At 36.1% G+C, this 18,094-nt stretch overlaps 3 protein-coding genes across 11 annotated transcripts; 1 reads left to right on the forward strand and 2 right to left on the reverse strand.

Annotated features, from left to right (window-relative positions):
• Positions 1-1,719: 1,719 nt before the first annotated feature.
• Positions 1,720-15,019, reverse strand: LOC6647659 (C-terminal-binding protein). 9 transcript variants are annotated; one of them, XM_023178922.2, is made up of 8 exons: positions 14,926-15,019; positions 7,599-8,130; positions 7,227-7,532; positions 6,890-7,150; positions 6,677-6,817; positions 6,348-6,570; positions 2,238-2,500; positions 1,720-1,886 (listed from the first exon to the last, which is right to left on the reverse strand). In XM_023178922.2, the coding sequence occupies exons 2-8, from the start codon at positions 7,791-7,793 to the stop codon at positions 1,803-1,805; spliced, it is 1,473 nt and encodes a 490-aa protein (XP_023034690.1). In that variant the 5' UTR covers positions 7,794-8,130; positions 14,926-15,019; the 3' UTR covers positions 1,720-1,802. The 9 variants fall into 9 exon arrangements, with proteins under 9 accessions (XP_023034690.1, XP_002070752.1, XP_023034689.1 ...); XM_002070716.4 differs by having other exon boundaries at positions 2,238-2,476; positions 14,748-14,955; XM_023178921.2 differs by having other exon boundaries at positions 14,748-14,955.
• Positions 15,020-15,186: 167 nt separating this feature from the next.
• LOC6647657 (protein MEMO1) lies at positions 15,187-18,093 on the forward strand. Its single transcript, XM_002070714.4, has 6 exons — positions 15,187-15,343; positions 16,879-16,960; positions 17,030-17,098; positions 17,163-17,275; positions 17,332-17,443; positions 17,503-18,093. The coding sequence occupies exons 1-6, from the start codon at positions 15,295-15,297 to the stop codon at positions 17,963-17,965; spliced, it is 888 nt and encodes a 295-aa protein (XP_002070750.1). The 5' UTR covers positions 15,187-15,294; the 3' UTR covers positions 17,966-18,093.
• LOC111519220 lies at positions 15,519-16,791 on the reverse strand. The gene is made up of 2 exons (XM_023178850.2): positions 16,641-16,791; positions 15,519-16,582 (listed from the first exon to the last, which is right to left on the reverse strand). The coding sequence occupies exons 1-2, from the start codon at positions 16,712-16,714 to the stop codon at positions 15,808-15,810; spliced, it is 849 nt and encodes a 282-aa protein (XP_023034618.2). The 5' UTR covers positions 16,715-16,791; the 3' UTR covers positions 15,519-15,807.
• Position 18,094: the final 1 nt, after the last annotated feature.

The following is an 18,094-nucleotide window of genomic DNA, read 5'->3' on the forward strand; positions in this document are numbered from 1 at the left end:
TTGCTGGTGCTGATGATGCCGTTCGTGGTTTTAGCTCAAGAATGCGTAATGTAAACAATTATTGATAATTACATATAATTAAAAACTTATAAATGTAGCTCTAAATGTGCCCGCGCTCGAGCCCTCTTTACATTACACAGCAGTTACCAGACATTTTAATGTTCTAATTCCTACATGTAGTTGTTGTTCATTCCATATTAAAATCTCTGAACTTTTTTTAGATAGAATTTATTCATAATTGAGTGCAAAAGTGATGGACCTTCCAATAACCGTGTGTTACATTATACATATTAAAACAAAAGAAAATCGAAATTTTACAAAAAACTAAAAAAAACCAAACCGAAACAAAACATACCAACCTACACATACATTATGTATGTCTTTATTAACAATATCATCTGTACGTTTGAAACGTCAAAAACTGTTTTAGAAATACATAAAAATTGATAAATGTATTTCTATCTAATAGCTGTGTAGTTTGGCTCATGATGTAGCATTTAAAATAGTAAACCACCAGAAAAAAAAAACAAAAGACAAAATCCTGTGTATAACAAACTCAAAAATAAATGTTTTTATGCCTAAAAATCTCGACTTTTAACTATTTTTAGCAGATAAGAATTGCAGAAATCATTCTTTTGTGTGGACTAAGCCAATAATCCTTTCCTATAGCATTAGAAGAAGTCTAAGGCCAGATTTATTCGAAAGGATACATTAAGGATAGTCAATTAAGTATCTTTTGATCTATTGCGCAATTCTTTCACATGCTTGGACCATGTTCTATTGGAATTATTGCCATTAAGTAACTATCAATCGATTAGCAACAAAATTTCAACCAAAAATAACCCACACTTGCCATTATGTACAAATATTTTCACGTTTTGGAGCTCTTGATGTTATATTTTGTTTGTTTTTTTTTTTTATTATATATTTTAAACGTATCTTAAGCACTAAACGTCTCTCTTGTTTTGTGTTGATTTTTGTTTGCCATAATTGTTTTCTCTTTTTGTTTTACTTTTAATTAAAATTTTCCAACATTTTTTGTTTGTTTTGTTTTGTTTTTTTTTTTTTGCACTTATATGTAATAACATATTTTCACTTACAATTTGCTGCAATACAAATAAAAATCTTATATTGTAACTGTAAAATTCTAAATAGTTACAAATTAAAGTCTAAATATGTAATTAAATTTGAGGCGTGTTGTGTAATTAAGGGGAGTTTCTTATCTTTTTGTTTTTTTATGTTTTGTGTGTTGTTTTGTTTTCTTTTGTTGGCTTTATGTTTTATATATACTTTTGTTTTCTCTTCTTTTTTGGGGAGGGGTTCGTAATGCAAATATGTATTGTATTTATGTTGATTTTTTTTGTTTTGTTTTCCTTTTTAAATTATAACATAGAAACTTGGAAAAAATTCAAATCAAGGGACGCAGTGGCCTCATGGAATCCCTACATTGACACAGGATGGACCGCCAATTTATGTATACCAAAATATACATATATATACACACATATATAAATATACATATATACATGTATATATAGATGTGTTTGTTTGTAATTTCATCAACATTTTGCGCATGGATACCTGCCAACTACTATACCTAATACAAAGTTTGTGTAATTTGATGTCAAGTGTATATATATATATATGTATAGACATATCCAAATATTAAACTGATCGCCTCTGTTGAATATCTATATATATATATATATATATAGTAGGTTCCATAATTTGACTGCCCATTGTCGTTTCCAGCTGGTTTAGATTAGACATCCTGTTGTAGCTGGCCATAGCAGCGCAGATGCCTACGGCGCCTCCGATGACTCGGCCTTCACTTCAGTTTTTATGCTCGATGACAGATGATTATTAGGGTCGGGCGCACTCAGGGGCTGTAAATAAGATGCCATTCGATTAGGAAACATATTACTCCAAGCTCTTGACAAGCTATGCAAGTCTTTACATAAGTATCAACTACTTCTGGTTAGTAAGGACCCTAGCCTATAGGCCTACACAAAAACAGCAGTAACAACAATAACAATAAACATAAACTAAATATGCTGGCCCACTGCACGCATACACATACTCGACTAACCACAGCACTGAATAACCGGATATCTAGATTACTCACTAGAGATCGGTTATATTTCGGGTATATGTGGGGGGGCGGGGGAAAGGAGATGAATAACTGGCAAACACTAGCGCACACACAAACACAACACAACAGAGGTACGTGTACCTACCGATTGGCTACTCACAATTCCGAGCGGCAATCCACCAACTTGCGGCGACAAATGCGGCACAGTTTGCTCAGCGAACGGCGGCACCGATGGTGGCAGGAGTGCTGCAACCACAGCGGCTGCAGCAGCAGCAGAGTTGGGCGGCGGTGGAGCCAGAGCAGAACTGCTGCTGCTACCAATATTTGTTGTACTGTGGGGACCATCGTGCGATGTGGTACTGTGTGCCCGATGATGCAGTGCGCCTGTATAATAGCCGCCATTTAATCCTGTTTTATATTTCGATTTTTGGTTTGTATTTTTTGTTTTTTTTTTTTTTTTATATAGTTAGGGTATAGATAATGATATGTTGCTGTTCTGTTGGTATATATATTATGTGAGGGGAGAGGAATTGATTTTTATATTGGTTCTGAGAGTATAGAGAATATCAAAGATCTTCAGACTGTTTGAGAATCTCAGAAGAGGCGACTATGAATGCAAATTCTTTTTTTTGAATAAAATGTTGCGATGAGATAAGAAGGGGCGACGGACCCAAGACAGATTGGCTACGTATATGGCTGATTATGATGTTGCTGATTGTCCTTAAATTCCTTAAAGCTAAGCTATGACCGACGACTTTTGAAACATCGAAACGTTCCTTAAAAATATTTAATTAACTGTGTTTCAAAGCAATTTTGCTCAAATGATCTTAAACTATTTTCATTTGCATTATTTTTACACATCCTTAAACGGTTTCTGAACATTAAAAACTAAAGTTAATTAAATATGTCTAAGGTGAGAGATTCGATGTCGATGACCTTTACAATTTGGCTTACACGCCAACATGAAATTCAAGTTTGTGTCGGTCTGTGTAAAACTGATGCTACTTTGCGCTTAATAGTTCTAAAACTAGTTGTAAATTATTCATTAAATGTTTCATTTCAACCAAAAATCACTCTTGCTCTCTGCTATACTCTGCACACAATGATACCATCATCCCAAAAAAGACATTACAAACAATCTTGCAACACTGCCACACAAATAGACAAAAAAAAATATATATTAGAAATCGAATAAATGTCGCTAATGGCAAGATAAAACAATAAGCAATATTCATTAAAGATTTTGTTTTATTTCTTTTGTATTGTTTCCTTTTCATTCTTTATGCATTGTTAGTTCTCTTCTTATTTGGAAAGATCTTCTTGATTTTGTTCAATTAACTTTTTAAATGTTGCTCATCGATAGCGTCAATTGTTAAGTTTTTTTTTGTTTTTAATTTTATTTAGCTTTCACAGTTATTAAAAATATTTTTATACATTACAAAATAACAGTATTTTATTCTTTTTGTTTTTCTTGTCTCATTTTTTACTTTTACGCTTAGGCTTATTTACTTTGCTCATTTTGTTTGTTGCAGCTTGCTAAATAGGATCTTGAGTGTGAGTGTGTTTGTGTGTGTGTGTGTGTGTGTGTGTGTGTGTGGGCGTTGCTTGGCGCATTGAGTATATTATTATGTATTAAGTGTAAGTTTGTGGATGTGTATATATATATTTATATATATATATATATGTATGGTGTATGCTTTGTGCTTGCTTGTAAATCGTCCAAAGTTATATTAAAAAGTTATCTTCTTCAAAAATATAAAAACAAAAAATTTATATATATATATTGAAAGAAAAAAAAAAACAAAAAATGAAAGGGGAAATGGTTTAATTTGATTTTTGCAGGCTGGCTGATTGCTGTTGGTCGTCTCGAGCATTAAATAATATAAATAAAAATATGTTAATAATAATAATCAAGAAAAAAGGGATACCCTAGACGTCAACTGCTTGAAAAAGGTTTCTTCCTTTTTTTTTGTTTGAGTTTTAACTTAAATTGCAAACTTGTACAAAATTATACTCTCTCTAACATTTGTTAGGATCTCCTCGAATCTACGGTTTTTTTTTTTTTTCTTTTTTTGCTTTGTTATGTGTAAATATATAAACTTTTCATTTTTTTTTTATTATTAATATTACACGCTAACAATTTTTACTGTGCCAACACTCACGGTTGTTGTTGTCGATAAACTTGTTTAACTTCCTTTCTGTCGTTCCTTAAAGATTATCTTTACGGTATATCTAATTTCTTTAATATTACATAATATATTTTCTTTTCTTTTTTTTTTCCTTTTTTGTTTCTGTGTTGTCGTTCTATATTATAATTTTTGTTATATATTATATTTTAAATATACATAGACTATATACTTTTATTTTAGTTGTTTTTTTGCTTTGCTTTTCTTTTACTTTTTTTTTTGCTGAAGATGTGGTTGCTGATTATTCACGCGCCGTGTTGTAGGGGATATACTTTAAAAAATAATATTCATCTCTTTTGAAACATTTGTTAAATTTTGACATAAGGCGAAAATAAACTTGGATGATGAGATCATTATGCATTATAGAGCAGAGTGGTATTTTTTTTTTTTTGTTGTTTTTGTTGAGCAGAAGACATTTTTTGTAAAGGTTATAAGAATAAGTTTAACACAATTCTTGTAAGTAATATTTATCGGTTTAGAGTTAAAGTGAACAATGTAGAACCAATTGCGGAGACTTAAATTAAGTATGCTTGCTTTCTTTTTTGAATCTCCTTTATAGAGTTTTATATAACATACAAATATATATATATATATGTATAAATATATATATTCCTGTAGTAGCTACTTTCTCGCATAACTGTTTAAACGAACCCTTTACTCTCGTTTTTGCTGTTGCTAATAATATTTATTACATTGTGTAAATACAGTACAAATAGATAATGCTAAAGTATATGCTCGCTCGCATGAGAATTATATAGAAAAAATAATGAAAAATAAACTTGTTATTACACAGACGTAAAAAAAAAAAATTGATTTCTGATTTGAGTTATGCCGGTCAAAAGTGAGTGAGTGAGGAAGAAAATATTATTAATCTATCATATTGTTTACTTTCACCTTTTCAATTCGTTTTCATGCTTCACATTTTACGTTAATTTATGAATCATTAAGAAAATTATTTATATATATTTGTATGTATATTTCGAAAGGGAACCAAAAAAGTTTAAAAAAATAATCCATTTGAAATTAAAGGGAGCAAAATTGAATTTAATTTAAAAAAGAATCTAGACTTTACACTTTCTTCTTAACAGTTTCAGACAATAGCTTTTTTTTAATGGGAAGTATTCACATTTGGACCGATAAACGATTGTATCTAAGATTAGGCAATTAAATTGAACAAATAAATTTAATAGAATTTAAACTTCATTGAAAAATTAAATAAAAAAAAACAAATCTCTGTCAATATGCCTGTTGGTTCTCTACAAGAATCTCTTTTATAAAAATGATTGTATATACATACATATATATATAATTATATAGCAATAATAATCATTTCAACATCGGTCGCGATCTAGTCCTCCTTCTCATCATCATCATCGTGGCGTTATCGTCGCCAAACTTTGCGTTTGCGAAGCGGCTTTAGCCATATCCAAATATATATATATATATAAATGAAAAGCTTAAACTTTGTAACTTATCTTCAATTAATATAGCTTGAATTCTTGGATAAAGATAGACGACTCTCGCATCTCTCTATATATGTGTATATCTACATATATATAAATATTCAACATGAGTCAGAAGAATAGAAGCATGTTATGGGATGTTTAAATGAACGTATGTATGTATATATATATATATATATATACATACATAAACTAATATATATATATATATATATATATATATATATTTGCCTGCAGCATACACATGCATACATATACATGAGTGAATGTATGTATGTATGCGTGTGTGAGTGTGTGTTTTTTGGGTATGTGTGGAAAGGGTGCGGGTGTGGTGTGCCGTGGTATGGTATGTTGTGCGATTTTGTTTGGTTGTCTGCATACATGTGTATATATTATACATATATATATATGTATATATATACATATATTATATACATATGCATTTAGTATATATATATATATAAAGTATGTCTGCGGTGTGTTTAAACGATTTTCTGTTATTATTAAATTGTTTTTGCTTTGTTTTGTTGTTTCACTTGTAACGCTCTCGCTCGCCTGTCTCTCGCTCTTACTACTTTTCTTGATTTGATATCATTTGTAGTTTACCTTCGGGATAAACAGCCGCCGCTACGCCACCAGCCGCAGCGGTTTGCGGCGTACGCATAAAGTACTCCTTGTTGACACAATTTCTCAATACGTCTGGAATATTACCGACAATCGCTCGTCGAATTTCGGTTGCTGCCATCTCACGCAGCTCCGTGGCGGACGCATCGCTGAAGAAGGCGGCATGTGGTGTGCAAATCAGATTTGGGGCATCTTTCAGTGCACCCTGCAATCGTTTAAAGGGGTAATAGGTTAGTAATGTCTCTTGTTCAGTGTAGGCGCGGCTTCTACTCAGATTGCGTAAAATGTCTCGTTTTACAACAATCTCTTACTTGAAATACATTGTATGGTTCATTTTCGTGTACGTCCAGTGCGGCGGCTCTTATCCGTCCCTGCTTCAGTGCCAATGCCAGAGTCTCGTCATCGACCAGTCCACCGCGGGCAGTGTTCACCAAAAATGCACCGGGTCGCATCTGTTGTGATTGCAGAAATATTAAAGTCAAGATTTTATAATGACATTTTGTCTTGGGGTCGGTCGGTCTCACCTGTTTAATTGTGAACTCATTGATTAAATGATGATTGTGCTCGTTAAGCGTACAATGCAGTGAAACGCAGTCGGACTGGAACAGCAGATCCTGCAGTGTATATACGCGTGTGAGGCCAAGGGACTTGTCAATGCCGTCGGGTAGGTAGGGATCGTAAAAGATAACATTGAAGCCGAATGCTTTTGCTCTCAAGGCCACAGCGCTGCCAATGCGACCTAGTCCAACTAAGCCAAGAGTATCGCCTCGTATGCGTGCACAGCCCTAAATACAGATAAAGGTGATGCATCATTATTCCAAGTATACATATATAAGAATAATTATTAATATTAACACATACATGTGCTGCTTCTCGCACTTGTTCTGGGCCCGTGAACTTTTTTCCCTCTCGCACCATATTCGCCAGCCAATACGTCCGCCGGTAGAGGTTCAGTATCAAGCACATTGTTGTGTCGGCCACTTCTTCAACGCCGTATCCGGGTACATTGCAAACAGCAATGCCCAATTCGCCGGCTGCCTTAACATCAATATTATCCGTGCCGCTGCCAATGCGTACAATGATGCGTAAAGCTTTAAACTTCTCCAGATCCTCTTTTGTCAAGATAATAGTATGCCACATCAATGCACCGACAGCCTCATTGAGCACCTGCACACACAAGAAAAGATATGTTAAGATCATCATTATAAATACTCCAATTCCAGTTTCACTTACTTTCTCATGTATTTCAGATGTGCTTTGTGCATCACAGAAGGCCACCGTGGCCACATCCTTTAATATGGGCATCTCGATCGAACAATCGCGTCCATCCAGTAGGGCTACCAATGGTCTCGCCTGGAGCGGACCATTGGCAAAACTGCCTTTAACATCAATGCGTGAACGCTTCGGCAACATTAGATTTTTGTCCATTTTGTTTGTTTCGCGGTTGGTCGATAGGTAGTAGTAGGTAGGTCGTTTGCCTCACCGGCTGATTTCTTTTTAATCCACACGTCTCCGTTGATTATAGATAATTTAGATATCTTTGTTTAAGCGCTGAGCGCAATTCAACTTTCAACTTAAAAGTGTTGACGTATACTCTTTCTTCCACGCTCTCTCTCTCTCGCACGGCCTCTTCTAGCTAGGTCACTATCTTTTTAGCCAAACCGTTTGCGGTGGCTTTAATTAAATCAATGGAAAAAAAACCTTTTCAAGACGACGATGCAAACGTTGCAATCATTTTTGCCGCTTCATATTGAAATCGAGAATCCTGCAAAAGCACAAAAAAAGAAAATTAATTAAATTAAATGGAAAACATGAAATGTGATGTAGTGTCGTTAAAACAAAAAAAAAAAATTACAGAGACAAAACCAAACCAATGTCAGCACAAATTTGCCGATGACAAGTTTCGTTTGGATTTCGCAAACATCAGCGATAAAGATTTCTTTTCTTCTACTGCCCCCCCAACCCACCAGGCTGGGTGGCACAGAGAGGGCGGAGGGTGAGAACAAAAAAAAGTAGAATGTGTGATAGATGGTTGGTTGGCAGAGAAATTGCCATTGAAGGAGGATAAGAAGGCGGAAGGGTTATTTCACATAAATATAGATATTCAAAACTGCTTTGCTCACATGTTCTGCACTAGACGAAAAATGAATTCAACTCATGAGCTCCCCTGCCTGACCTCTCCTTTCTCCACCGACGTCTGTCTATGTGCCACAACTTTCGGCTCACGCTTTTGATTAGAGAGCAAATACTCTAGAAATCTTGGGTACATAGTACACAATAAAAAAACAATGTCGACATATTGCATTGAGTTGAATTTTGGATTACTTGCTAACGTATCTTATCAGTAACCCTCAGTACCCCAACCCAAACACCAGTATTTTGACTGGCACATTTTGGCCTTATTGACGTGGAAATACATGTACATATACTAATTTTTTATCTTTAGAATTATCTTTAAGATCTTTAAATTATTTATGGGTGAGTTAAACCCAAGTCACAGGTAACTTTTTCTTTTTAAATCACAAAAACTTACTGAGAAAAAATGCGCTTATCACCCCCAAAAAGGCAAATCTAAATACAAAAATATTTTTAATGATAAGCCGTCGTTGTCGTCGTCAATGGCTGTGTCTATGTATAGACCGGCGGCTGCCAGTCATCACATCAGCCATGTGTCACGTATTGTGCAAAAGTATGAAATAAATTTACACAGAGAAACACGCAAAAAAAAAAAAAAGAAAACAGAAAAAAAATATTCGCTGCGGTACCCGACAATAATAATAGCAACAATAGAATGATACAAAAACTTCCACAGATACAGGCCGCAACAGATAATGGGGAGAGAGAGAGAGAGTGAGACCGAGAAGCCAGAGATCGGGCCAACACACTTACACTCACTCAAACAAAATGGCAAACAAATATAAGCAACGCAATTATGACATAGAGTAAATGAAATACAAAACAACATAAAAAAAAGAAGGAAAATCAAAATTGTCAATAACCGGTACTAGAATACCCAGTAGTCAAATTTTTACATGAACAGAACTATTAGATGTAATAAAAACATATCCAACATTTCTTTAAGAAAGTGCTTATTTTGTATTTACAAAATACACACAGAGTAAAAAATTCACAGACGATTTGGGACTAATTTTGAAAAAAATCCGAATATTATGTATCCATTAATTTGAGATGCCGCATACGCACAATTTAACATTAATGTATAGAGGGTATACGAGAAATAAAAACCGTTGCCTCCCAATCTCACTTGCGTTACCCCACAGTCCCCACCTAATCCATCGCCCGCGTTTTTTTTTTCTCAGCTAACTGAGCGTTGTTTATTTGTAAATAATATTCTCTATGCTTAGATTATTGGCTCTCCCCTCTCCGCTTCCACTTAAACTTAGACGGTTTGGGAGACGTCGAAACGAATAAAATGAAATTTTTTTTTTTTTAGGTTTGCATGTATTTTGAAAACACGTTTCGCCAAAAGGCAGACAAAATCAAATAGTAGAAGACAGAAAAAAAAAGAGCCGATACCAGACCGACCAACAGAAATGTGGAAAAATGTCAGATGAACATTGGAAAGAGGTTTCGGAGCGCGCCAAAAACAAGTTTGTTGTTGTGCCCGCGTTGCCAGGATGCAATGGGATTGTGCTAATGGATGTATGTATGTATGTATGTAGATATTGGTGTGTGTGCGCCCACGCTGTCGTCTTGTTTCGTTCGAATAAAGTGTTTCAGTGTCGAAAAAGTATGCCGCAATGATAAATATTCTTCCCCTTTTTGTTGCAATAATAATTTACACATTCACTTATTCGAAAATAAATACTAAAAAAGGAATAATGAATTAAACACAGACACTTTTTTATAGTAAAACACCCTGCTGATGGAACAGCAAACACTTGAAACGGACGCACAAGAGAGGTGACTGTTAAGTATTAGTTTACACCGTATTATTTTTGCCTACGCACCGTTACAAGTTCAAAGCGTGGGTGAGGCGAACAAGAATTAACACACAAAAACTTGCATTCGGTGACATGCGATTTTTGTCTTTTCTTTCTGTTGATTTGATGGCTTTTGCTTGATTTTTCTAATTAAGAAAGTTTAAAATTCGCTGCAATAACTACCGAAACCTGTTGATGCCTGTAAACACAACACACACACAAACACACATACATACAGAAGTAGGTATGTATGTATAAAAAGGGAATCATATTCCACCACACAAATTCATCCATACAAAATGAGCGTGGGGGATTGTGATGCGGGTATGGGGTAAGGGTAAATACACGGAAACGTTATAAATCAAGAAATGTGTATGTACAGTATCTAACATATTGCTTGTATGTATTTGTGCATTCTACGATTGGCTTGGGCCTGACTGGCTATGACTGGCTACCTGAGCCACTGCTGCTGCTGCTGCTGTTGTTTCTGTTGCCATTGCCGGCTGTTGTCTGACAAAACAGTGAATTGTAAGTCCATAAAGTCAGCCAAAACCGCGGAATGAGAAGAAAAATTAAAAGAAGAGAGGGGGAGTAGAGACAGTGCGAGAGAGAGAGCGAGAGTAACAACAGCAACAACGTTGGTGATGATGATGATGATGACGACAACAACGACGACCGATGGTCGTGTACATATCTTTTTATGGGCAGGGGCAAGCCAACAACAAAAACGAGAAACCGGTTTATCAACACGAAGCATGAGCAGCGGCAGACGACAACAACGGAGACGGAGACGGGGGCACGATAACAGCGCGCACGGCACAGGGAGCGGGAGGAGCGCAGCAGAGTCCCAACTCAATGGTGGAGTTTTTTCTTCGTTTTTTTTGTTTCTTTCGATTTTATTTCCTTTTCTTTTGTTTTTTCTTTCCCCCATTTTTTTTTTTGCTTTTTGCCACAATTTCAGGCAGGAAAAACCATGTTCGTTTAAATTGTTTGTTGGCTTAATGCCACTCCAAGCATTGGATGCCGCCGTCGCCGGGAGCTTGCCTGGGTCCAGCCCCCCTCCTACCTCCTTTCCACCATCTCTTTCGCAGTAAAAACACGTTAAATAAGTCATGCGCATTTTGAATTGCTTGTATCTGTGTGTGTTTGTGTCTATGTGTGGCTTGGGTACATACATGCATACATATAAAATGAAAAAAGAAGGAAAACTTTTTAAAGCTATGAGTCGTTCTAGTCGGTCGGTGGGTGGGTGGTTAGGTGCCGCAGAGGGCGTAAAATTGGGGTGTGTGCTACGTAGTAGTAGTAGTAGAAACTGCAACGATTTAAAACTTTTTCAACTGACGGCGGGCGGAACGGACAGCAACTTGTTTTGCCCAGTTTAACGGCTTCTACTTTAACTTTACGACAAAGCGTGCGATGCCAAGTGATGTGGTTCGGTTCAGTGATATTGCGTTGCGTTGGATAGTGTCGCGTGTGTTGCATTTCCCGCGTTTTCTCAAGCCGGCAAAGGCATGAATTTTTGTTGACTGATTTATGTTAATCTGTTTTCACTTGCCCAATGAATGAGTGAGATTCTTCTTATGTAAAATATAAATAAAAAACAAATTTCATTAAATAATAAATTGTGTGTGTATACATTTTGTAGTATTTGTATTTTATTGTTATGCTTCTCTCTATCTCATTCACTGCTGTCTCATTCTCTCTTTATATTGATTGGATTTTCTGTTTTTCCCCCCTCCGATTGTCTCTCTGCTGTATGACGCAAATTGAAAAACTGCAGTAGTCAGCAGAGCAAAAGGCAACAATATATAAACATACATATACACAAATGTACATATAAATCTATACAACATATTGCCCTTGCACACTGGTGCAAAGTTCAACAATGTAGCAATAGTTCCCATATTTAATTAAAATGGATTTTCGACATTATTTTGGGTTAGATATGAAACAGCAAAATCTGTAAATTATGTTTTCTATTCTCTGTCAGTCCATTTATATGGAAATACGTTTTTCTTTTTACCACGGTGCCCCGCACGCTTACAAATTGCTGATGTTGCTGCTATTTAACGTTGCTACTGCTGTTGTTTTTGCTTTTTTTGTTACTGCAAAAAGGAAAAACGAAAACAAATTTTGGCACTAGAATCCGAAAAGTGTGTGGCTGCTGCTGTCTGTTTTTATTTAGACCGAATATCGCGTCAGTGAATTTGCCCCACAGATCGATATACACATCGCCGGGCGGCAGCCCCACCACATCAACCCGTAGCAATTGATGTTATATGAATTCATTTCTTAGCCATTTAAATATAAACGTTTTTTTCTATTTTAGTGCTGCGGTCATTTCGCATTGTTTTTAGATTGCTTCGCTTTGCTTTTCTTCCTCTACCAATCTCCCACTCTCGCTCTCTCTCTCTCTCAGTCCCCCCTCTTTTGTAGTTTGATTTTTTGCTTAAAAGTGTGAAATTCTTTGGGCAGGTGTGCATTTTTTTTCATGTACGCGCAGTCAGCAACAAACACGAGCAAGAGGAAAAAAAACAGAAACAAAATGATAACAACAAGCTAGAGGCGGAAGGGAAAAGTGGGTGGGCAGCTACAGTTTGTGGTGATAGTTGATAATTATAAGCATTGGCTATGTGGTAAACCCCAACAGCAACAACAACGACGACAGGCTTAGAATAACAATCAAAATAATTATTGCCCTTTCATACACGCACACACACACACAAATACACTATCTCAATATATGGGTTATAGGAAACTTTTTTCAAGTTTTTCCGTTCAAGTATTTTTAGTTTTAGAAGCAACGATATCTGTAACAATGCATTTGTTAAAGGTTGTGCTAACATCAAGAGTCATACATCTAACTAAGCTAATATAAAAATGATATATAAATTAGAGCGACCATTAAACAATTATTTGTGTGTATTCATTTTCCAAAAGCCAATTTTCGTTGTCCACATTTAATTAGTTTTGGTGGAGATTTACAAGAGGCATTTAAAAATTCTTGAAAAAATTATTATGCTTTAATCCCTTCTATGACCTTTTATTTCGTGCACAATTTATTTGCTTTTGTATTTACAATTTGGACATTTGATAAGTAACACTCCAACAATTTCAACTACCAAGAGAAGGAAAGGGGGGGAGGGGAGACACTCCAGTATTTCTGTGTCTGTCTGTATATCTGTATCTCTCAATGTATAAGTATCTGATTGAGTGTGTATGTGTGTGTGTGTGTTGGGTACAGGCACGCCGCCCAGTGAAAGGGCGAAACAACGACAAAAACACGAACACGACAAGCGCAAAAAATTGTAATAAAACTAGAAACAAGCTTCAATTTGAATGGGGAAAACAGACAAGAGAGTTTAAGTGCGTGGGAGGTGGGGAAGCAAGGGGAGTGGCATATGTGTGTGTGTGGATAAAATATTTATGGACATTGACAACGGCAACTTTATGAAACTCTTTTTTAACATGCATCCATCCCAATTCATGGCAGGGACAGGCGGCATGCCATTCCACTCAACAACAATGCAGCAACAACAAATGTAATTTGAATGCCAAAGAAGAGGCTGATTTTTCAATCAATATGCAGCAGTCGCAAATGCTATTTATATCCCACACACACACACACACCAACAACATTTATCGAAGCTGGCCAGGATAGGGAACAGGAACAGGAAAAAGATGAAACTTTAATGCGCACACGTCATGAGCAGAGAATATATATATAGATATATGCATGTATATGTATGTATTAAGGCATGTGGGAGAGCTTGCGACTTTAAAGCTCTTTAAACTTAAAGTGACGGCTCTCGATCCAGTTACAGTTATAGTTTGCCAAAGTAAGAGAAAGAAGAAGAAAAATAAATTCAAACCCGATTTGAAACCAAAGGAAAACGCTGGAAAAGGGAAACACAAACACAGTCACATCGACGCACACATACACTTTCACCCTTTAAAGGATTGCAATTGCTTGAAATGTGTCAGCCATGGGTTCTGTTTCTCGCCTTTGGCTCTTACAAACACACACACACAGAGACACGAACACTGGCAGTCATGCAAATACACATACATACGCCTACATACGTTCCATACTCGTTGAAAACAAATTTTCAAATGTTAAGAAACTCCCACAAAATCACAAAGATATCGCTTAGTAATATTGATTTTAATTTCTAAAACGCATTTTACACAAAGCGGCGCACTAATTTATCAATTTTCTCTCGTTTCTTTTTCGGTTTTTTTTCTCTTTGTGGTTGGTATTGGTTGGCGGCAGTGGCGGCGACATCGGCGGCGTCTTGCCGATTCAATAATTGCCCAAAATTCACGTGTCAAACACACAATTCAATTAAAAACACTTGGCCATTTGGCTTATGCATCATTTGCATTAGATTTTAAACAATTTTTTGCACTTTTTCAATAGTTTGCAACAATTTTTTACCAGCAACGCGTCCAAGTTCCACTCGCAGCTTTCAAAATGGCGGAAAATATTTTTTTTTTTTAGTTTTTAGTACAGCATGACGCGATGCTACTCAAATGTGATATAGAGTGCCGCGATGCTACTCATTGCGGGTTTTTAGCGTGTAGCTGCTCAGGTTTACAGCGTTTATTAAACACACCTGGTTATTGATATATAATATATTTTTGATTAATCACTGGCGATTAATTTTTAAATTGCAAATTACACAAAAAAACTGCTTTCGTTTCTTTCTCTCTTTCCAGGAATGGAGAAAACATCGATGTTACTATCGATGTATCGAAAGTGTGACCTTTTCTAGGTTTCCCAACACTGAAATATCGATATGGCATCGATAAGTCAACAAAGCAAAGCGAAAATATATCGATAAATGCGGCGAATTCGCCAGGTAACGATAGGCTTACACCAAAAAGTTGTGGGAGTGAGAAGGGACGAGAGAAAAATAACGAGAAAAACGCTTTTAATAAAAGGCAACTGAATTTGAAAATATATAAACAAATTCAATAAATAAATGTCGTCTAGAAGAGCCACCCACGCCGGCAGCTGGTACACGGATTCCAGTAAGCAATACATTTTTTGTTTTATTAATTATTTCATATGCACATACATACATATGTGCATTGCACAGTGGGCTGCAATTGCAACTTGTATGACCAAGTTTATGCAAATTTGTGATGACATACAAATTTGCAGACTAATGATTTTAATTTGTTACAAGACTTTAACCTTATTTAATTTAGAACTGCATGTAGAAGACTTTTCCTTCCAATTTGACAATGCGAAATTTGAATACAATTAAAACATTTGTGATTTTACCTTTTTAAACATTCTAATTTTGAACAATTTTGGAAAAATTGATAAGATCATAGACGATAAGAACTATCTAAAGTTAGATGATAAAATTGGTATGCAGAATAGATAGCAGCGAAATAAATTAACATCCAAATGTCGAACTGTCGGTCCCACTGTGCTACAAATTTTTGATGGCTCTTTTACTTAACCTTTGTTTTTGCTGTTGATTAATTTAAAAATTGGTCTCCGGTTTAGAGCCCACTGCATTGCGTATTTCATCCACTCGATCGTACGCTATCTCAGTGGCCCAGCACAAACGCTTTCCCAGATCGCTGCTGCGGCGACGCTGCTTCTTCAGTGCACCCAATCCACGCTCCAACTGTGTGCATGCCTGAAGGAATCTGCTCAACTCGGGTATATCACCAAATTCACCAGGATGACGTCGAAATCCCTGACTCACATCCGTTGTCAGTTTGTCCAAGCGATTTTGCAAGTAGCGCGTCTCGAACATCTTCTGCAGTTCCATGGTTGTCATCTTGCCGATCTCATTGTTGGAGTTATTTAAATGCAAGTCACGTATGCGATTCTTCAGGCCGCCAAAGCTAATAGATTCAAATTTCTCGCTTATCCCTTGGAATAGTTCATAGCTCTGTTTTAGCTCCAATTGCATTTTCTGCATCTCATCGTCTATGCTCTTGGCCGCCTGAGAGTCTAAAAACTCCGCACGTAAACTCGGATCCTTGGGTGATTCCCTTTTTTTCTTGCTGTCAGTTGCAGCTTCAGGCGACTTTGTATCCGTCGTCTTTGTTGCCTTCTCCGGTTGATGAAAATTATTAGATGGTTTTATGTGAATCGTTTTGCCACTATTTGCCTGTCTATATGATGCACTTTTAATAATTGTTCCGGATTTCTTTGGTGAATTCTTGGGCAGCGGTTGAGTGAGTGGTAAAGGATTCGGTTTCATTAGCATTTCATAGGAAACCTTTCTATCTGGATCTCCTGTAGCCCTAAGTAAAGAAAGTTCTATCAACCATTATTTTGTATTAACGACATGCTATAACTTACTCCTCCTCCAATATGGCTGTTAACTCGTTTTTAATACGATTTAGTAAATCATCGTTTAACTTATTCTTCTCCATTTTTAATAAATAATTCACTTAAATTCAATCTTTTGTTATGAGTTGTTATCAGCTTGAAATAATATGTAAATTTTCTTTTATTGTTGTCTAGGCAACGCAAGGCTTACTGAGTTTTCGATTTAATAGCTAATAATTTGTTGACTTTAATTTCTTTCTCCAATCAGGCTCGGAACTGTCCAGACAACTGGATCGGTGGTTATCGGCTGCTGAGTTATCGCATGGTCCAGCACGTGCCATTATTGCACCGTAAGTTTAATCATTTCTTTCCATGAAAATCAAAGATATGATAATGACTGGGATTGTTTTTCTCTTTAGACATGCCGGTTATACGTACTGTGGTGCCTGCGGTGCCTTTGCCTATCGGCAAGTGAGCCCAGTTGTTGTGTAAGTTATCTCTAATCATTAAATTTATATTTATTTGATCAAGATCCATTTGATGATCTTTCAGGAAACGCATCTTCATATTGGGCCCATCCCATCATGTGCGTCTGCGTGGGTGTGCCTTGTCGGTGGCTAAAAAATATAAAACTCCACTATATGATCTCAAAATTGATACTCAGAGTGAGTAAAACTTAATTTATCAAACTTCTTTAATTTAATTACTAACTAAACTTCAGTCAATGCCGAGCTGGAGAAGACGGGTCACTTTACTTGGATGGATATGAAAACCGATGAGGATGAGCACTCAATTGAAATGCATTTGCCTTATATAGCCAAAGTCATGGAGGAGTAAGTTTACAATCTATTTCGTCATTTTCCTTCATTTTTAATTGTGTTTCATCTTTTAGCTATAAGGATCAATTTACCATTGTTCCCATACTTGTTGGCTCACTCAATCCCGAACAGGAGGCACAATATGGTAGCCTTTTGTCATCATATTTGATGGATCCAACAAATCTCTTTGTGATATCTTCCGATTTTTGTCATTGGGGACAACGCTTTAGTTATACTTACTATGATCGCTCATGCGGTCCCATTCACAAGTCCATTGAGCAACTGGATAAACAGGGTATGGATATTATTGAAACCCTCACACCATCTGCCTTTACGGAATATCTGCGCAAATATAATAATACAATATGCGGACGGCATCCCATCGGTGTGATGTTGGGTGCTGTCAAGGCTCTGCAGGAACAGGGCTATAATAAAATGAGCTTTAAATTTCTTAAATATGCACAGAGTAGCCAGTGCCAGGATATGGATGATTCAAGTGTTAGCTATGCCTCCGGGTCGCTCGTATTTGAAGTTTAACCATATACAAAAAAAAAAAAATGAATTACAGCATCTTTAACTTTTGAATTTAAGATTAAAACACATTTTTACAATTATTAGCAGTGAATTGAATTGAGAATAAAAAAAACTATTATGAAGAACATTAAT

The sequence above is a fragment of the Drosophila willistoni genome, chromosome 3R (assembly GCF_018902025.1).
Source record: "Drosophila willistoni isolate 14030-0811.24 chromosome 3R, UCI_dwil_1.1, whole genome shotgun sequence".
Taxonomy (NCBI): domain Eukaryota; kingdom Metazoa; phylum Arthropoda; class Insecta; order Diptera; family Drosophilidae; genus Drosophila; species Drosophila willistoni.